Source organism: Mugil cephalus, chromosome 13, assembly GCF_022458985.1.
Source record: "Mugil cephalus isolate CIBA_MC_2020 chromosome 13, CIBA_Mcephalus_1.1, whole genome shotgun sequence".
Classification (NCBI taxonomy): Eukaryota; Metazoa; Chordata; class Actinopteri; order Mugiliformes; family Mugilidae; genus Mugil; species Mugil cephalus.
Window position 1 is genome coordinate 11,998,449 of NC_061782.1, and position 20,754 is coordinate 12,019,202.

At 42.9% G+C, this 20,754-nt stretch overlaps 1 protein-coding gene across 27 annotated transcripts in view; it reads left to right on the forward strand.

Moving 5' to 3' along the window:
• Positions 1 to 20,754, forward strand: part of dst (dystonin) — a 95,329-nt gene that overhangs the window by 26,995 nt on the left and 47,580 nt on the right. For 25 of the 27 annotated variants that reach the window (XM_047603878.1, XM_047603884.1, XM_047603880.1 and 22 more), the window contains 28 exons: positions 4,912 to 5,078; positions 5,258 to 5,370; positions 5,519 to 5,625; positions 5,706 to 5,825; positions 6,036 to 6,131; positions 6,218 to 6,345; positions 7,741 to 7,834; positions 7,913 to 8,067; positions 8,154 to 8,622; positions 8,707 to 8,835; positions 8,935 to 9,012; positions 9,092 to 9,253; positions 9,498 to 9,602; positions 9,726 to 9,821; positions 9,912 to 10,037; positions 10,128 to 10,280; positions 10,373 to 10,527; positions 10,654 to 10,780; positions 10,874 to 11,057; positions 11,868 to 12,025; positions 12,118 to 12,296; positions 12,377 to 12,515; positions 12,602 to 12,795; positions 12,895 to 13,057; positions 13,148 to 13,231; positions 13,389 to 13,496; positions 13,597 to 13,695; positions 19,969 to 20,115. In XM_047603878.1, the coding sequence (XP_047459834.1) occupies positions 4,912 to 5,078; positions 5,258 to 5,370; positions 5,519 to 5,625; positions 5,706 to 5,825; positions 6,036 to 6,131; positions 6,218 to 6,345; positions 7,741 to 7,834; positions 7,913 to 8,067; positions 8,154 to 8,622; positions 8,707 to 8,835; positions 8,935 to 9,012; positions 9,092 to 9,253; positions 9,498 to 9,602; positions 9,726 to 9,821; positions 9,912 to 10,037; positions 10,128 to 10,280; positions 10,373 to 10,527; positions 10,654 to 10,780; positions 10,874 to 11,057; positions 11,868 to 12,025; positions 12,118 to 12,296; positions 12,377 to 12,515; positions 12,602 to 12,795; positions 12,895 to 13,057; positions 13,148 to 13,231; positions 13,389 to 13,496; positions 13,597 to 13,695; positions 19,969 to 20,115 (4,035 nt within the window). Of the gene's footprint in view, positions 1 to 2,318; positions 3,426 to 4,911; positions 5,079 to 5,257; positions 5,371 to 5,518; positions 5,626 to 5,705; positions 5,826 to 6,035; positions 6,132 to 6,217; positions 6,346 to 7,399; positions 7,650 to 7,740; positions 7,835 to 7,912; positions 8,068 to 8,153; positions 8,623 to 8,706; positions 8,836 to 8,934; positions 9,013 to 9,091; positions 9,254 to 9,497; positions 9,603 to 9,725; positions 9,822 to 9,911; positions 10,038 to 10,127; positions 10,281 to 10,372; positions 10,528 to 10,653; positions 10,781 to 10,873; positions 11,058 to 11,867; positions 12,026 to 12,117; positions 12,297 to 12,376; positions 12,516 to 12,601; positions 12,796 to 12,894; positions 13,058 to 13,147; positions 13,232 to 13,388; positions 13,497 to 13,596; positions 13,696 to 19,968; positions 20,116 to 20,754 lie in introns of those variants that run through there. The other 2 variants (XM_047603893.1, XM_047603900.1) reach the window with 2 other exon arrangements.

Here is a 20,754-nt window from a genome sequence, read left to right on the forward strand (position 1 = left end):
TTGTAGACTTTAGTTCTCATGTTAACGTGTGCAACCAAGCATTTACAAAAAGCTTGGGAGAGTTGTTACGGTGTCAAGACGTTGGACGCCTCAGGTTGGGTTCATATTTCCTCCCGAATGTTTTCAAAAGATTTCTCTCTGGGAACCATCTCAGGTCAAGAAGTAGCACAAATCATGTCAAGTGGGTTAGTAGTGTATGTGCGTGCCAGCAGGATCCAGGTGTCCACAGAAATTTTCAGTCCCGATCCCCTTCTTTTCTGACTCTGTTATTAGTTTATTAATAGCTCTGGCACGTGCCAGGTGTGGGTTGCAGGAATATTGCAGATATTCGATCTTTTTCAGATTGGATTGAGACTGTGATGAGCTATTTATACAGTATTTCAAAGAAAACAAATGACTGTGGTATGACAAATACTGTAAATTTATTAATGGAGAAAATAGTAGCTGATATAATTTTCCTGGACTCAGACATGCTGACAGGTAGCGTCTGCTGTGATGCCAACACCTGCTGCTGTCAGTCTCACGCAAGCCCTTGAGCAGTGGATCCGGCAGCAAAGGGCCTGTTTCTTCTTGATTTGAAAGGACATTTCAGAAGAAAATAGCAGCTTAACTGAATAAGCCTAGCTGACAGCAGACTGACATGTACCGACGTTATGTGACTCGCTGTGCCAGAAATATTCGGGAGCAGTCTTTCGGAGGCTTGTTTTGGGTACACCGTGTACATGCTTTTCTAAACGCTGCAGGCTACTTTTTTATATTAACTCGCATAAAAGTTTGACCTGGACTCTTTATCTCATAGCAGGTTTACTGCTTAAGTGCTAAGGTCTTTCAGATGCTGTGCATTGTTTGATCGTGTCTGTGCAGGAAAGATGTACACAAAGCAGCCGCTGTCTTGTCTCCACGCTGTATTATTCTTGCCCGCGAGTTTCTCACTCTGAGTTCCTCAGAGTGTAATATTTATTGTAGTGTGGCTGGTGACATTTCACCATCATGACGCTGCACTGCTGTCAGACGTTTCTACTCTCGTTGGTCTTGTCAGTTTGTTTTTCCCTGATTCAGTGTCACTATCTTGGTGTGTTGTCCATTCAGGGTTCCTATGCAAAAGTATGGAATTTGAATTTATAAATTTCCAGGTCTGGAAAAGTATGGAAGATTAATGTCAGTGTATGGAAAAATATTCATGTTTCCAAGACTGTATGATAAGACTACCACTGTTAAGGTTTCTAAAATATAAAATTATGATATAATATAATAAAAAAAAAAAATGTGCATCGATCTGTTTTTTTAAGGCGATTAGTAGGCGACATAGATGATCATAGACAGATGATTCATGTGCAACTTACAATATTCTTATGTCATTTGTGTGAGCCACATTGCCACATTACCTAGCTATAATCTTCTGGAAATTATTTGGTGACATCACAGCATATATATTCAGAATAATAAAAACAAAGGATTAATTCCATAATTTATTTACATGATAACTGACCATTTACTCAAATGCCATAAATTCTATTTTTCAACCTAGAAGTCTGGAAATTAGGGTCTGGAAAAAGTATGGAATTTTTACTATTTAGTTCAATCACAACACCAACATTTAATAGTTTGCCCAAGACAAGGAGAAACAGTCCGTTCACTGTGCTGGCTGTCATGTGACTTTGACCTTCAGGGTAACGTCATTGTCACACGGCTATTTCTAGTTAAGTAGCTGTGCGGTGACATTATATTTACACTTATTCTCCTGCAATAAAAGTATGTACATACACCTCCACGCTTCATCTGTCAGAATTATCTCATAATTGTTGCAGATTGTTTTATATGGTGAATCACTTCCTGGTCAGAGCCCCCCTTGTGAACTGCCGTGTTGGTGATCTATTCAGATAATGGTGTTTGTTCAGACCATTGGATTTAAGCTCCACCTCTGGCTCGGCCATTGTATGTAACTTGATTAACAGACAAAGTGAAAGCTCTTTGTTGCCTGCCTCGGATTTGCCTCGGCTTCTGCTGCTCTTGTTGACCCGTGCCATTCTGCTTTTCAAAGCCCCTCTGGCTTGCGGGCCTGATTCACGCAGCCAAACTTGCTGAGCAAAAAATTCTCACAGCGTATAGGTTTGCCTATATCAGTGTGAAGCTTGTCCTCCCTTCACCCTCAGATATACAGTGCAACCTCCTTACACAAATATTAGGAAGGGAAAGAGGTGGCCGTGACGTGTGTGTTTACTGTCTTGGCGAAAGCAGACTAGCCAGCCTGAAACAGGTCCGTCCACCAGCCTTTTTCCATTTGTGCTTAGTTGAGAGCCAGAGGCACGTGGGAAACGTCTGCGTGTGCATTTATGGTGTTTGTGCTGGATTAGTAAAGCAGGAGAAATGTTTCAAAGGTCAGAAAAGATTCCGGTGTCAGAGGACAGATCCCAGAGCAAGGGAGAGAGTGAGAAGGAGAGAGAGGGGGAGAGAGTGAGTGGCCAGCTCTCAGCAGTGAGTCTTTTAAAGTCAACGAGAGGAAGGAGCCAACTCCGGTCTGACAGGAGTGAGCTTTCTGCCGGGCTGCCGGGCTGCCGCTGCTAATTGTGTGCGCGGTATTAAAATGGATTTCTGTCAAAGGGATAGTGGTTCTTCAGATCGAGGCTGATCGCTGTTCGGAGTTCAGCACTGTTGATGGGTAACCCGGCATAGGACAGAAAACCATGGGAAACATCTGCGGCTGCGTTCGAGGTCCCAAAGAGGAATGCTACGTTGACCCCAAGAAAGCTCCACTGAATCCTGAATCTAAAGAGCTTAAAGGTCGTCGCTATTTCCAGAGGAAGAAGAGGAAGTCGGGGGACTTGAAGCGTCCTGAATCTCTTAGGATTTCTCCAAGTGTGGACATTTCAGCTAAGGCTGTTTTTAATGCTGCGGAGAGTCAGAACAACCCTGATGGGAACACAGATGAAACCCAAGCACAGCTGGATAAACACTCAGAGGCGGAGAGGCATCTGTCCAGGCAAGAAAGCATCAGCAAAGGTGTTTATGTTGGAGAGGTGCCAGTTTTAATCCTCAGAGATGCTAGCGATCGACCTCCTGGCTCAAGGTTAGCGTACAGGTTGCAAAGGATTTCTACAGACCAGAAAGATGGTGATAGAAGCAAGTCTGCCGTGGACAAAAAGCTTCACAGTGTCAAAGCGGGCTCCAGAGGTGCCTCGGCAAAGGATGGTCTGCTCATAAAGAAGCTGCTCCAACGCCAGCTGAGGAGGGCGGTTAGCTTTGGAGCGGTGGAGCACATGCTACGAACCTTGCGAGGCGATGACAGACCTGGGAGCGAGGACACGTTTGCCAAAATTATATGGGGATCTCAAGCACACAGAAGGAGGAGACGGAGGGCCCACACCTGCTCTGGTTACATAGAGGGTACTCCAGCTCCTGCCAAATGTACTTCCACCCAACACGAGGTACCAAGAGCGATCTATTTATAGTCGTTACATTAAAAGGATCCACGATGAAATGTTGAATCATCATTTTGAGGTTTGGGTTCAGTCCTAATTTCACGTACAGTAACACAAACACAAAAGTAGATATTTATATTCTAAAGTTAGAAGAAGGTGTTACGGCTACTTAGTCAACTTACCTGAAAACTGTTACTACCAATGTTTATGCTGCTCATGTGTACAAGATGTTGGGAATCCAGTCAGCAGTTGACCAAGTAAATGAAAAACATGCATGATAAATTAGTGATATACAACATCAGAAAACAACCTGTAGACTGTGTGTCATTTTGGAATTATGACACACATGACACACACATTATTATGTGTGGACTAAATGGTATTATCCCTAAAATTCACCACTTAACGCGTCTGAACCTTGTTTCTCACTAATCCTGTTGTATCCTTGCGAGATGGAAACCATCGTGTCATACTCGTGTCCAGAAAAGTTAGTGGAGTAAGTCAGGCTCAGCTCTTTGTCATCTGTGCTAAGCTCATTTGTTGGAAGGCTAACCTGGCTCGTCCAGATTATCCCTTGTTCAGGAGGTTGGAGTTATTGCTGTAATCATCAGTTCAGGGTTCCAGCTGGACGGACTAGAGTGGACAAACTCAGCTTTGTGTTTGTGGCAGTAGACCTGTTGAACTATAGAATTCAGATAAACTGATTCCTTTGCTGGTTTTGCTATTGATTGTCTCAGTTGTGCCAGTGTTAATCTTGTCTGTGCTACAGTTGCTGTAGTGCTTCTGCATTTAAATGTTACACAGTGTTGTTACTGATGTCAACCTTTAAACCAGATCTGACTTAATTGATTTGTTATCCTATTTACTATCTTGACTCTTTTCGATCTTGTCTGAACTGCTTTGTGAGTTGGCGTTTTTATGCGAAATTGAAAATAGAAAGAAACAAAAAGCCAGCCTTCTTGCGCCTTGCATGGCTAACTTTTTGAAATTATATCTAACCTGCAGCGTTTCCATCATTCCGGCCATTTTTTATGTGCGTTAAAAGCAAAGCAACGTCTACAAAGGCTTGAGTCAATATCACAGACGTTGCTCAGGTATCAGATATAATGCACTGCGGAACTCAACCTGTCAAGTGGCGTTATTTGTTTTACGTCACCATATTCCTACTGTAGAGTGTGGTGTATTGTGCAACTTCTTGTTATGCAATGCTCGTGATAAGGAAAGATTCGATTCTTATCTCGTGGTAAATAAAATGCCTTAGTTTCATTATTGACATCATTACAATACTAAGGCTTAAAATGTCTTTTCTCAGTCACACTCAGTAAGTTTTGATTCAGCATTCATTAATAACGTTTGTCCTAGCTGGTGTTGTTGTCATCCCTGGTTGACGGCTTGCTTTTTAAGGGATGACAACAATGCTGGCGCCTTTTCTCTGTATATAAAACCAGCTCATTCCCAAACACCGTCCCTTTTTCCTTTCTCTTTGTGTCAGATCTCGGAGATCCATGTGACAGGAGAGTCCGAGGACATGACAGCCAAGGAGAGGCTGCTGCTCTGGTCCAAGCAGATAACAGAGGGCTACGTAGGTGTACGATGTGACAACTTCACCACATCCTGGAGGGATGGGAGGCTATTTAATGCCATCATTCATAAATACAGGTATTGTTTTTTGTGCACAACAAGAACACATTTGCATTTTAGTCAGACAACGTAAATATGCGGTTATTGGCATTTATCCTGGTTTTGTTTTCATTTACGTCCCACGCCTTCTTTTTCTTTTATTGTTTGATTGCCATGCACCTCTTACTCACCTCTTTCTCTATCTCTTTCTGTTTCAGGCCAGACCTGGTCGACATGAGCCGGGTGTCGGCGCAGACCAACCGATCAAATTTAGAACAAGCGTTTTGTGTAGCTGAACAGCTGGGGGTAGCCAGGCTCCTGGACCCCGAGGGTGAGAACCGTGTCATTATAAGTTTGACTTTGAAAACACTATGAAAGCTTTAAGCTCTTGGTGAAGTAAAGCTTTGGTTTTGACTTGAGGATCAACCCCTCAGAGTACAGCTCACCGACATGTTTGACCTTTTCCTTTTCCTCATCAGACGTTGACGTTCAGTCGCCCGACGAAAAGTCCGTCATCACGTACGTCTCAACGCTGTACGATGCCTTCCCCAAAGTACCCGACGGTGTTGATGGAATTAATGCTAACGTAAGTTAACACCGTGCCACGTGAAGCTCTTTAAAGTGACCTATTGCTGATGATTTTTTTTTTATTTTTTATTTAAACAGGATGTCGACATAAAATGGGTGGAGTACCAGAACATGATCAAATACCTCAGCCAGTGGATCAAACACAACGTGGCCATAATGTCAGACAGATCATTCCCCAACAACCCTGTGGAACTCAAGGTAAAATACGGCAACACATAAACATAATTTTATCGAGTTTAGAACAATTATAATTTGCAAACTGAGACACTCAAAGTGTTATTGACGGATATGAGCGAGCAGCAGCATCTGTTTACTGTAAGAAGTCGATAGCAGCGAAGGTCCTCTGGTGCATGCACTTAGAGACATTTCTCCTGGTGTGTACATCAAAATCTCTGCTCTCTCTTCCAGGCACTTTATACACAGTATCTGCAGTTTAAAGAACACGAAATCCCGCTGAAAGAAAACGAGAAAACAAAAATCCAAAACCTCTACAAAATGCTCGAGGTACGCAAAATGCACAAGCAGAAGCCCGTTGCAAGCGCACGCGGTGGCGAGGTCGCAGCGGTAACTGTCTGTGTTTGTGATGACAGATGTGGATCGAGTTCGGACGCATACAGCTACCCCCGGGTCATCACCCGAATGACGTGGAGAAGGAATGGGGAAAATTAATCGTTGCCATGCTGGAAAGAGAGAAGAGCCTGAGGCCAGAGGTGGAAAGGTACGTGGAGGCGCCGAGAATATTAGCACTCGTCGCTGACCCTGCACATAACAACATTCGAGCATCTTAAAGTCTCCGAAACTGAGCTGAATTATACAAGTATGTGTTATTGTTTGGGCACATCAGCAGCTGCAACTGAGTGTTTTGTTGTGGCAAAATATGAAACCGTGTGAAGCCTCGAAACGATGAAACTGCCTGCTGATCTGCTTCTTTTCTCAAAGTATCGAGATGGAGGAGCAGTCATGAGTCAGCATGATGTTTTTTGTGGCCAGTGTAGGCAGAGAGCTCCGGTGTCGTATTGCAAGCCCATTAATGTCTCTGCTGAAACCGGACGCTGAGGGTCAGTGTGTGATTTGTCTTATTAAAGTAGAAATCCCCTCACCGATGCGGCCTGCGCGAATGGTTTTACAGACGTCAGATGTGCTCACTTTGCATGCGCCACAGCTGAGTTGCCTCCGCAGATGATGAAGTGATTAGTAGAATTAGTTGTAAGCAAACAAATCCTGCGCGATGAAAAGGCGGAAAGAGAAGATGTGTTCTGCAGATCGCAAACAAGACGGATCTTGTTACTGTAAAAAGGGAGACATTTGCAAGTGCTATGAACATAAATAACAATGAGCAAGTGACTTGCAGCCAAATGTTTGAGCCCAAAAATGAAGAGATGTTTCCATCAATGTTTGTTTGCCGGCTGGATCTTATTTCTATGGAAACTCAAATTGCTTATTTTGGAGCTGTGTGCTGACAGACAAGTTTACATTGCTGTCCCTGTCATCATGGTCCATAAACACAGCTTAGTCGGATAATCAGTGCTGGGTGTGGTGAAAACTGGCAGAAACAGCACATTGGCAGTGCCCTGTAGTCTTGCTTTTTATAAAGGCTTTTTATAAAGGCTTTTTATAAAGGCGGACTGTCTCAACCTGCTATTTCATTTTTAACCCCCGAGGGCGGCATAGTATTTCAGGGTGGGAGTCTCAACACGCTCCCTCACCTGGAATTGACACTATAAATATGAGCAAGGTGAAAGCTGTTCCAGCAGTTTGGTGCATGGATGCTTGCAGTCAGGCCGTCACGGTTGGACAGATTCTGGGATCCTTGCAGCGGGATGGTTAGGGCGCAGTAGCTTTCGTGGCTGGTGACAGCAATAGTTGTTTTACCGTGTATAGAAAGATGGCGTACTTGAGCGGGACCTTGTCTGTCAGCAACGGTAGCTTCACCAGCTTTGGCTCCAGTGACACCGTCCTCACTGAGCCTTTACAAATCAACAGCTCGGTTTTTCTCAACAACAACATCGCCTATGGGTCCAGGTGAGGTCACGGGGTGCATGCTTGGTTTCTGTGATTTAAAATAAAAATAGTGACAACATATGAAGTAACTTTAACGCCATCATTTTTTTAGGCTTGAGATGTTGCAGCAAATTGCCAACAGGGTCCAGAGGGACTGTGTCAACGGCGAGGACAAGCTGGCGCTGGCAAGAACAGCCCTGCAGTCTGTAAGTTTACTTCGAGCTCTGTATGATTTTATGCTTTTAAGTTTTGAGTTTTTCTTAATTTTCTTTTTCTCATCTAAGGATGCGAAACGTCTCGAGTCTGGCATTCAGTTCCTAAATGAAGCTGAGATCGCTAGCTATCTGTTAGAGTGCGAGAACATCCTCAGACAACAAGTAGTGGACATCCAGATTCTTCTGGATGGGAAATTCCCTTTTGCAGATCAACTCGTCCAAAGGTACGGATCAGATCCTCTTGCAGAAATAACAGTGATTACTCTGAAACGTGAGACATCTCATGCTGCTGTCCTCCTGTTCTTTACAGGGTATCAAAACTCCGGGATGAACTCCTCTCCCTGAGAGCCGAGTGTTCCTCCGTGTACAGCAAAGGTCGCACCCTGACAACAGAGCAAACCAAAATGATGATCTCAGGCATCACACAAAGCCTGAACTCTGGCTTCTCCCAGAACATTAACACAAGCCTGACACCAGCCCTCACTCCTGCACTCACCCCCGGGGGGTTAGGTACCCCCGGGTCCACATTCACCTCTAGCCTTACGTCGTGCCTGACCCCATCCTTGACCCCTGCCTTGACCCCCAGCCTGCAGCCTTCTTCAGTCCAGAGCTACGTGGGGACCGGCGGTGGCATGGACCCTGGTAGTCTCAGGCACTTGAAACACATGCAGATCCGGAAGCCCTTACTGAAGTCCTCACTGGCAGACCCCAGCATGACAGAAGAGGAGGTGAACATGAAATATGTTCAGGAGCTCCTGAACTGGGTAGAAGAAACGCAGGTAAGCAGATACCCTCGGTTTGTTTTGAGTGCACTTTAATTCTTGTAATGCGAGGTGTTAAAAAATATTTCTTGTGTTTTAAAGTTGCAGCTGGAGCGCGCAGAGTGGGGTTCCGATTTGCCAAGTGTGGAAACACATTTAGAGACCCACAAAAGTGTGCACAGAGCCATTGAAGAATTTCAAATGAGTCTTAAAGAAGCCAAAATGAGCGAAGTAAGCCTGTTTCAGATTTTCTCTCAGTTGTGATCTTTGTGGAAATGCCAACAGTCCCTCAGCATCTAAAGAAACCAAATCATGCTCTTCATTCCTCAGATTCAGATGACGATGCCACTGAAGCTATCCTACTCAGACAAACTGAACAAACTAGAGAAGCAGTACGAAAGGCTGCTGGTAAGTGTTTCACTGACCTCAAAACTCCCCACTTAAAATGAGCGCTGATTTGAACCCTGCAAATGCCTGCTGGTTTCAGAGCGGTTCGAGGGAGCGGCAAAGCAACCTGGAAAGCCTCTACGACTTTGTGTCGCAGGCGACTCAAGAGCTGATCTGGCTGAACGAGAAGGAGGAAGAGGAGGTCGCCTTCGACTGGAGTGATCGCAACAGCAACATCTCCAAGAAAAGAGACTACCATGCTGTGAGTTGGTTAAACAGTCTTTCAATAAACCGTAATCTAATCAGTGTAGCAACTTAGATAATAACTTTCTTGCATTTATTTTGGTTGCGTAGCTTTGGCTATGTTGCAGTGGTTTTTGTTTAATACAATCTGAGCTTGAACTGTGGCTTGAACGACAGTATTTCAGATTGTATTATACAATGGAAAAACTGGTTCCCGGCCATGGCGGAGTGCCAGCGATATTGAGATTAATGTCTTTATGCAGGACTTGATGAGGGAGCTGGATGAAAAGGAGGAAACCATCAAGTCTGTGCAGGACAAGGCAGAGCGCCTAATGCTCAAGAACCACCCGGCCAGGCCAACAATTGAAGTAAGGCCCTTTTCCCTCTACCCTCAGCTCTGTGGTGTCTCCACCCTGCATTCATCTTCCACAAATTTCAGCTTGTAATTTTTCTCTTTACGTATAGTTTTATTTCATGTGTTTTCTCTTCAGGCATACAAAGCTGCGCTGCAGACGCAGTGGAGCTGGATCTTACAGCTCTGCTTGTGCGTCGAGCAGCATCTCAAGGAGAACGCTGTTTACTTTGAGGTGAGCCTCTGCCTTTCGACGTTTTCCGCAAAGACAGCAAGACGCCTTTGGTTTTTCCACATCTAATTTCAAACGTTTTCCTCTGTGTAGTTTTTCAGTGATGCCAAAGAGTCCTTGGACTACCTTAAGAGTCTGCAAGATTCAATTCACAGAAAATACGGCTGTGATCGAACGAGCAGCCTGCACAGACTGGAGGATCTCATTCAGGAGTCCATGGTAAACTGTCAGAAAGATTAAAAAATATGCATATTTTTGCAAACAAAAATATATATTTATATATATATTTTTTTTTGCGTGTGTCCTTAGGATGAAAAAGAGCAGCTCCTTCAGTACCGCAGCACTGTCGCTGGGTTAGTGGGAAGGGCTAAAAATATTGTGCAGCTCAGACCCAGGAACCCTGAAAGCCCTGTGAGATCTTCCATCCCCGTTAAAGCGATCTGTGATTATCGTCAGATCGAGGTACCTCTGTCTGTGCCACATTTCACCATATTCATTTCCTCTTAATTCAAGATGATGTAGTAAATCCATATTGTGTCTTGATTCTTTTTAAGATTACCATCTATAAAGACGATGAGTGTGTGTTGGCCAACAACTCTCACCGGGCTAAGTGGAAAGTTATCAACCCAGCAGGGAATGAGGCCATGGTGCCCTCCGTGTGCTTCACTGTGCCTCCGCCCAACAAAGAGGCTATTGATATGGTTACAAGGTGAGATTTTGATTTCGTGCCTTGAGAGTTTTACATTGTATTTAAAGTAAAAATAACTTTAATACACATAGCTTTAAAAGCCCTTATTCAGGTGACCAGCTTTATCATGGATTCGTTTATTTACAGAACTGAGCAGTTATACCAGAACGTCTTGGCACTGTGGCACCACTCCCACATCAACATGAAGAGCGTGGTGTCTTGGCATTACCTAACAGCCGACATACGAGCCATCCGCAACTGGAATGTGTCCTCAGTATGTCTGACATATTTTGCTTTGTTTGATGATTCTGATTTCTGATAGTCAGGCTCAGCTTTGTCTTATGTACGCTACATATTTGTCTTACAGATAAAGACCATGTTACCGGGCGAGCATCAGCAGGTGCTGAGCAACCTGCAGTCCCACTTCGACGAGTTCCTGGAAGACAGCGAGGAGTCGGAGGTGTTCACGGTGGCAGACTGCGCACAGCTCGAGAGAGATGTGGCGGATTGCAAGGAGTACTACCAGGAACTGCTCAGATCCGCAGAGAGAGGCAAGGATCTCTCAAATTCCCTCCTTCCCCTCCTTCTCAACCGGGAGGTGCCGGTGTACATTGAACACAACACGCGAAAGTGAAACACATGGCCCTTTAAGCTGTCTAAGTCTCAAGTTAATGCCTTTTGGAATGATGCTTGCCTTGTTCTGAATTAACTTCAGAATGAAGGAAGTATTGACTTTGCTGTGAATGTAAAGCAAATACCAGTTTATTGCTTTTGTGCATTAAGGAGTTTTGAATGCAACATCTGGAGAAGATAACGGCCTGTGTAGGTAAATCTGTGTATATGTATATGTACACACATTGATTTACATTCATATCCCTTCTCCTGAGTTTCTGACTACAACTTGAAAACAACCTTATACAAAGGAGGTCCTACTTGATAGTGATGCCACCTAGAGGTGTACTTGTTACTGTCAGTGTAAACCATTGGTTTTCAACAGGGGGTCCGCAACCCCTGGGGGGTACTACAGATATTTAGTTGATTATATATATATATATATTTTATTTTTATTTTTTTTAATTTTCACCCGCAATTTTCTGGCACAGTCACCCTACTGTTGCACGTGTTGGAAATGAAAAATGAATATTTGGACCTGTGTATTATTAGAATAGCTTAGTATTGAATGCAAAATAATAATAATAAGAATAATAATGTGTATTTATATATAGTACAAGGTCTACCTGGTCTAAACTATATCACCTATCGAATAGTTGTGATTTTCAAATGAAAGCAGAACCCCGGCCTTTTTCTAAGGAAACACAACAACACTTTGAAATGTATTTTTTTCCCCTTCTGGTTAACAGAGGAACACGAGGAGTCAGTGTACAATCATTACATCTCAGAAATACGCAACTTCCGCATGCACCTGGAGGCCCACGAAGAGCACCTGATCAGGCAGATCCGCACGCCGCTGGAAAGAGACGACCTGGAGCAGAGCCTGCAGCGCATCACGGAGCACGAGGTACACATCCGGTCATCACTGGACTTTTACAAGCAGTCAAGCGACATCCGTTGTTTTGATCAAGGTTTTCTACGTGCGCCTTTGCTCTGCAGAGGAAGACGGCCGAGCTGAATAAGCTGAAGGAGGATCTGGATGTCATGAAGGAGAAGTGCGAGCAGTTCCTCAGACAGGCTGCAGGCGCTCCGTCCGTACAAACGCTCTCCTCTGAACTCACCGTCCTCATTCAGAGCATGACCCAAGTGTACTCCATGTCCTCCATTTATATGGACAAGTAAGAGACGCTCTAACTCTCACAAATTCATTCTTGCAACAGGTAGGTATTAGAACTGCAGATGTTTCCTTCTTTTACAGACTAAAAACAGTGAGTTCGGTGGTGAAGCACAGCCAGAGCGCAGAGGCTCTGGTTAAGGCCTATGAATCCAAACTCTATGAAGAAGACGCTATGAACTCCGATGTCAAATCCATTGAAAGTGTCATTTCTACACTTAAGGTAATACGCAGTTAGGATGCAGCATTTGTCAGACTTTTTTAGTGCTTTTTAGTTCACGGAGTAATCATTCCTGGGTCTGATTGTAGCAATGGAGGACAGAGATCGATGAAAAACAGGGAGTGTTCCACGACATGGAGGATGAGCTGCAGAAAGCACGCGTCATCAGCGATCGCATGTTTAAGGCACACAACGAGCGCGACTTCGATCTCGACTGGCACAAGGAGAAGGCAGATCAGCTGAGTGAGAGATGGCAGAACATTCACTCCCAGATTGACAGCAGGTTAGTGTGTTTTTTTTTCTGTTCATTAAAAAATCTATATTATTACAAATAATAGTGTACATATCTATATTCTCTCATACATTATCTCATACATTTCAGGCTCCGGGACCTGGATGGCATCAGCAAGTCTCTGAAACACTACAGAGACTCGTACAGCAGTCTGGATGAGTGGGTTAGGGAGATGGAAGCAGAGCAGCTAAAGGCCCAAGAAAACAAGCCAGAAGACAGCAAAGCACTCGCTGAGCTGCTGAACAAACAGAAGGTAGGACAAGACTGAGCTTCACACTAAAATACACTCATTTGTATGCATGAACTGTATGAAAATGTGTTAAAATATGTTCAATTTTGTCAGGTCCTTGTTGCTGAAATTGACCAAAAACAGGGCAGAATTGATGAATGTCAAAAGTACTCAGAGCAGTACTCATCTGCCATTAAGGTAAAGTTCATTTGCACTCGTTTGGCAAAACATTAGGTACACTTGTGGAAAAAACTTTGTTTTCTTATATACTTACACAGGAGACTGGGGAAATTTTCTTGATTATAAAAGCTGTTTTTGAAAAAAGCTAACCATGTAACCTTTGACCTTTTTGTAGGATTACGAGCTTCAGCTCATGACATTCAGAGCAATGGTTGACTCGCAACACAAATCTCCCCTCAAGAAGCGGAGGATGCTGAGCACTTCTGATGCCATTCAGCAAGAGGTAAAATTGTACATCAACTTTGTCAACGGCAGAAATTAAGTCCAGATAAACAGTCCCTTTTCAATGACATACTTGTTTGTCTTTGTTTGATTTTGTGCAGTTCATGGATCTACGCACACGCTACACAGCTCTTGTGACTCTTATTACACAGTATGTAAAGTTTGCCAGCGAGACACTGAAGAGAACTGAAGACGAGGAGGTGAGCAATGTATACTTTAATATTTACTCTCTTTCTACATTTGTTATGCTTTATGGAGTGAATCTTCATATTTGGGGGCTATTTGGTTTTAATTGCTATGATGTCAGTTTTGTTTTGCTTTCGTGTATGTGCTTGTCCAAGGTCTTCTCAGTGTTAATAACGTGTTTTACTACCTCACTACACCTGCAGTATTTTGTGCACCTTGACTTCTTATCTTCCTTTCAGAGTCGTCTTTCTTCTGATTACAGCTCATTTTGAGTGACAATAATTTGCTTCATTCCAGAAAAGAAGCAAAGGAAATGCATGTATGGTAGCTCCTTGTTGGTGATGGTGACATGTTGGGTTGGGACAGCCTTTCGATTCTTTGTCAGAAATGTTTTCTGACGCCGTTCTCCCTCCAGGAGTTTGTTTAGTAGTGGAAAAACTGCAGTAATTAAAGAGACTAATAAGATTAATCTTTAAGTCCCTGCGAAGTATGTAGTGACTCATCTTGCACTTGTGGGTGTATACTAGCTTTCCATCTAGTGAAATGCCTACCTCAAGCTATCAGAGCTGACCAATTAGAGTGGCCTCTGATTTTTACAAGACACACGTGTAGAATTGTACTTTGCTTGTTGTTATAAGGGGACTTTCAATACATGAATCCACAATATAACTAATTTTTATTATACAATATAATAATATAACGATAAAACAAATTTCTTTGAAGTGCAAACTCCTGGAGGAATCACTTTGAAATATCATTGTTGTCTGTTATATAATATAGTGGATGACTTTTTTTTTGCATTATAGAGCAGAAAGGCTTTTGAAAGAGCTGAGAATGCAAAAAGGACCGAGAGCATGGAGCTCCAAAAAGCCACAGGGGAAGTAGAGATTAGTGAACTTAGGCAATGTGTCCAGGAACAGGACACTTTGCTCATTGAAAGACAAGCCCAGCTGGAAAAGTTGGAAAGAGAATTAGAAACACGACAGAAGACGATTGACGATCTTACTTTTCAGAAAGCACAGCACGAGCATGACATGAATCAGTATCGCACAAAATTAGAGATAGCGTTGAAAGACAAAGCTGCGAGTGAGCAGGAGTTGAAGCACATGAGACTTTTGATAGAGCAGTCAGAGGCCACATGTTCTTTGGCTCAGAAGAAACTAGAGGACCTCTTAAAGAAAACAAATGATGAGCAAGACTTCAAGAGCTCTAAGCTTTGGAAAGAAATAAATGTGGAGGCAGCTGACTTTTCAGCAGAGGAGGTCTTCCACGGTCAAGTCCAGGATAAAAGAAATGATCAGGCTCAGGCATTTGACAGCCAGTCAGAGATGGACAAAGAACCAGAGTCTCATGCAGTTAGAGAAACAGACAGTATGATGGTGGACGCTCTACAGCAGAAACAAGATGAACTTGTCTTAGTCCAGAAAAAAGCAGAAATGGCTGAAGAGAAAGCACAAAGTTATAAAAAGCTGTTGGATGACAGCAACAACAGACTGACAAAACTCCAGATGGACATGGAAACTGAAAGAATTCACATGCGAAAGGACTCAGAGGACCTCCAGCAAGAGTCTCAGAACATGAAGAAATCCATTCATGAACTTCAAGAAGAAATCAGAGCCCTTCAAAGGGCAAAGTCTTCAGTTGAACAAAATGCTTTTTTCCAAAGCACTGAAGTCGAAGGCCTTAAAGAGCAGTTAAAGATCACGCAAGGAGAGCTACAAAAGAAAAGCTCAATTGAGCAGGAAAACAGTTATGACATTAACAACTTAGAAGAAGAGGTGGCTTCCAAGCAGGCATTAATAGATCAGCTGAAATTTAAAGTGAACGAGCTGACGAGGATGAACGTCTCGTCTGACAGTGACTTCAGAAGTCTTCAGATCCAGACTGAGTCACTGGAGAAAGAGAAGTTATTCTCAGAACAGAAGATCAAGTCTTTAAAGAGAGAGGTCGAGAGCTGGAAACAGCAGCTTCAAACTGCACAGGGAGAAAACATCGTAGTGAAAAGGTCTGAGCAGACACTGCAGCTCAAATGTAAGAACCTTGAGGCAGAAGTTCAAAAAAGTGAATTTGTCGCTTCTCAGTTGCAGAAAAAAATCGATGAGGTAAAACAGATAAATGTGGAGATGGAACACAATCTGAAGAACGTACGAGCTAAACTTGATCAGGTGATGGTGGAAAGTGACAGCAAGGATCAGCAAATTAAAATATTCAAGTCTCAGGTAGAGGGCACCAAATCACAAGTCAGAATTATTGAAGAGGAGCTAAACAGGAAATCCCAGGCCTCCCATGAGCTTCAAATTAAACTGCAAGATTACAGCGAGGAGGTAAAAAAAATGGCTGAACTTCAGCAGAAAATCAGAATGCTTAACTTAATTATTGACAATTACGAGAAGGAAATAACAGCCCTCAAATCAGAACTGAAGTCAGTGTTTGCTGAGAAGGATTTAGTAAACCAAAAGATCCACATGCAAAATGCTCAAATCAATGATTTGAATTTGATTCTGAATAAAAAGAACGCCGAGCTGCAGAAAGAGTCGGCCGAGAGCAACAATCTTCTCAAAAAAGTCAGAGAATTAGAAGATGAGCTTTTTAAACATAAGCATAGTATTAAAGGCTTAACCAGTAACTCAGAGAAAATTACAGAAAACCTAAAGCAGGAAATATATTCTCTCCAGAACGATAAGAAAGCAACTGTAGAGAACTTGAACGTTAAACTTTTAGAATCAAGCTCTTCTCTGCAGAGATCGAAAGACGAATTGGCTAAAGAGATCAAAGAAAGAAAAGCAAAAGAATCAAAAATAATGCAGCTCGAGAGTGAGCTTCAGAAAAATATAGCGACTACCAAAGAGGCGATGTCTAGTTCTGACAGATCCCGATCAAATCTGCAACATGAGAGCACGATCCTGAAAAGAGAGAAAGCTGAGGCGCTGGAGAAAAATATTTCATTGGGTTATGAAGTCAGGATGCTGAAAGATGAGCTGCAACGTGCCCAAATGGAAGCTGAGCAAAAGCATGGAGAAAACTATGTTCTGCAGCAGAGGTCCAAGCAGATGGAAGAGCAGCTAGAGAAGTGCAAGAAAATGCTGGAGGAATTAAAGAGTAAACTGGAGCTTCAGAAAGAGGGCTATGAGAGGCAGTTGTTGCTAGTGCAGGTGGAGGTAGAGAAAAAACTAATTTCACTGCAGTCTCAAATCACTGCTGAAAATGAGAGATCAATCCCGCAGCCGCATAGCGAAGGCTTAACAGACATCCTCAATCAGTGTTTCAAACAAGATGTGAAACAGATAAAAACAGTGCATCAAAGCACAGTGGAGTCAAAGCAACAAACGGAGCAGCAACTTCAATTGCAAATAAAAATGGACGAACTGCAGAAGGAAAGAACAAAACTCATTCAAGAGCTGTCAAACGCAAAGTCAGAAATTGCCCATTTTGAGGAAGATAAAATCAGACTCAACTCAAAGATAACTGCTCTGCAGAGCCTTTGTAGTGAACACTCAAATGAATCCAAAAAGTTTGAGCTGTTGTTGATGGATAGCAAGCGAAAGCTGACACTTAGAGAAATAGAAGTAAGAACTCTTCGGGAACAAGTAGAGTGGTACGTCAAAGAGGTTAAAATTCTTCAGGAAAAGCTTTCGGCACCTGGAGTGAAAGTGACTGAAAACAGCCTTCAGTTTGTGACAGACAACAAAGCTGAGTTGTCGAAGGCAGGTGTTACCATGATGCAGAAGATGGTGTCCTCAAAGGAGGGTGCAAAATACACCAACGAGGTTCTTGATGTGAAAGAGTCCTCAAAGGTATGGATGAAGTTACTTCAGCCTTAAGGCATCATAAACATACATATATTTAATTGTAATACAGTATCAACCATCAGTGTTTACAGTTGGTTATTTGTTGCTGCAACTGATCTGTAGCCATAACTTATTAGTTTTTCAAATGTCACATCTACAGATGGCGACAGTGGATAAAGTTTACCCACTTGAAGGGATTAAACAAGTCAAACAAGATAAAACAGAAGTCACTCAAAGCCAAATCCTTCAACACGATTCACCAATGAAGAAAACTTCCGATGGCTCTTCTTACCAAACTCCCATCGCCCTACAAAAAGATACGCAAAGTGTGACTTACCACAGCCATAATATATCTGACGTGCCCATCACCGTGCGAACACATGGATACATGGCTCTGTGTGGCCTAACAAACCAATGGTCAAATGAAACCAGTAAGACAAGAACGTATCAAGGCAAAGAAATGGTAGTCTCGCCAGAGAAGAGTTCAACAGATGGACAACAGACATATTCAACTCCCCAGAAGCTCCCAGAACTGAAAGGGACTGCAAATATTCAAAATTTGTTCAAATTTAGGTTCTTGGATGAAGAAGTTGTACGCAAGTTGGAGATGGGTCTTGTGACAATGGAGCAGGTGCAGTCTTCACTTCATCATCAGATCAGCAAACCAACTACTATAGCTGGAATTTATGTGGAGTCAAGCAAGAAAAAGATATCCTTCCTAGAAGCAGCTGAAAAGGGCTTCCTAGCAAAGACATATGCCCTTGAGTTTCTCGAAGCACAGGCTGCAACGGGAAGTCTTACAGATCTGATCACAGGACAAATTCATTCAGTTGTTGAGGCACTGGAGAAAGGCGTTATAGATACTGGACTGAAAGATAAAATGTTAGAGGCTGAGAGAGCTGTCAGTGGCTTCACCTATAAGGGTAAAAAGCTGTCTGTGTTTCGGGCAATGGAGGAAAGGATCCTTGATAGAAACAAGGGGAGGAAGATCCTTGAGGTCCAGGTTGCCGCTGGAGGGCTAATAAACCCAGAGACCGGTGTCAAGGTGCCGGCTCACATTGCTATTGATCAGGGTCTTTTGAACGAGGAGACTCTACAGGGTCTGTGTGATCCAGTCAGTAACCCCAAAGGTTATCACAACCCCGACACTGGACAGAAGGCGTACTACTCTGAAATACTTAAGACGTGCGTGTATGACGTCGATGGTGGTGTTTTTCTCTTCCCGTTTGGTGAGAGACACCTGACAAACACATCTCCTACGAGGTCTCATAGGGTGTCAGTCGTCAACAGCAGCTGCGGCTCTGAGATGTCAGCATATGAAGCGTTTAAGGGAAAACACATAGACAAGAGGACGTATCTGTTTCTGTCAAAGCAGGAAAGTGAATGGCAGGAAAAACTTATAGCTGGCTCCAGTGGAAGCCTTCTTCACGTCATTACTGATGTCAAAAGTGGCAGACAACTTTGTCTAGAGTCCGCTTTAAGTCAGAGGTTTCTTGAATCATCTGAGCTCGACAGCTACCGCAGTGGGCTTCTTAGTATCTATGAGGTTGCAGATATCATATTTTCAAGAATGGTTGTTGTGGAGGATGTTAACAGCCCAATCGCTGGTCTGTGGGACGTCACTCGGAAGAAGAGGCTCTCGGTTCTTCAGGGTTTCCAACAGGGTTTTACTGATCGAGCTACTGCGTTGAGACTGTTAGAAGCCCAAGCCTGCACCGGAGGTATTTGCGACCCCTCCTCTGGGGAGAAAGTTTCTCTCTCTGAGGCCCTTAAAAGAGGCCTTTTAGATGAGTCACTGACTCAGCAGCTCCAGCAGTTTGAGCAGGCGTTTAACGGCATCACTCACCCTAAGACTGCAAAGACTTTATCTGTCTCCCAGGCTGTCCAGGAAAATCTCTTCCCTAAGGACGCCGGTTCTCGCTGCATTGAATTCCAGCTAATGACGGGAGGACTGATAAATCCCGGCACTCGCGATCGATTCTCGCTTGAGGAGGTCATTCAGAGCGGCCTCGTTGACAAAGTTACTGCTGCCGCTCTCAAAGACGAGAGGTGCCACGGCAAAATCCTCACCTGTCCGAAGACCAAGAGACGAATCACGTTCAAAGAGGCTCTTGAAAGAGCTGTGTTCGACTGTCACACTGGGTTAAGGTTACTGGAGGCTACGAAAGCTCATGGTTTGGGAGCCAAATCAACATTTCATTACGTTTGGGCATATAAATAAATATCTGTAAATGTATCTGCTGCATAAAACCAAAACCTGCAGAGGATTTCTTTTGGTTTTGTTTGGCTATGACATTCCCTTCACTTCACAGTTGAATGTCCTTGTGTGGGTCACTTATTTCACTTGATGCAACCCACAATGATTCTTGACTTTTGCTGTTTTTGAGTCTGATTGTGAATGTATTTTTATATTTTGGAAATGCCCCTCCCACTCTGTGTTGATTTCTTTTGTAGTACAAGTGGCAATCTTGTTAAAAGTGCATCTGCTTTGAATTCTAGAGATCTGTTGATGAGGAGAAGAGAGAGCACGGTGATAAAGTTAGCAAACTTTTGCACTGGGTGTCCAATGTGAAACAGACCGTGAGCAATGAGGAGAATTCTCTGAAAGATAGCAATGCCAACACAGACGCTTCTAATAAGCCTCAGGTAAAAAAAAAAAAAAAAAAAAAATGTTCTTGGTGTGTTTTTGTCCACAGTGTTTTTGAATGAAAATGATATTGCCTCTCTTTCTTATCACAATTTATGATTTCTAATAAAAACGCACTTCTTTCTGATTCATTTAATTCATATTTGATTCAAGTGGTTAAATATGTTGAATCACATTTTAATCACCACCAACTGATTCAATAACAATAAATCTATGTTGCACAAGCACTCATAAATCACATCAGCCCCACAGGCTACTGACATAGTCATGAATAAACAAATATATGATTTTTTTTTTTTAAGGTTCAAGGTTCTTTATTGTCATTCCTGTGTTACACATAGAAACTAAATTTGTTTCTTTGGGCCAAGAGTATACATATGCAAAGAATATAAAAATATAAAAAATATGAAAATAGTGCAATAAAATAAAATAAAAATGTGCAATAAAAATGCAGCAAATGCAGTGCATAGAGCAGTTCCCTGTATGTCTTAGGAAACATGCTGTACATGCTGACGAGAGCTGATTATTTATTTATTATTCAACTGAAGCTCTTATTTAGTTTGAAATATTTCTGTTGTGTGCAGTACATGATAATGCAAACCAGTTTGGCAATCCTGTGGAACATAATCAGTTTTATC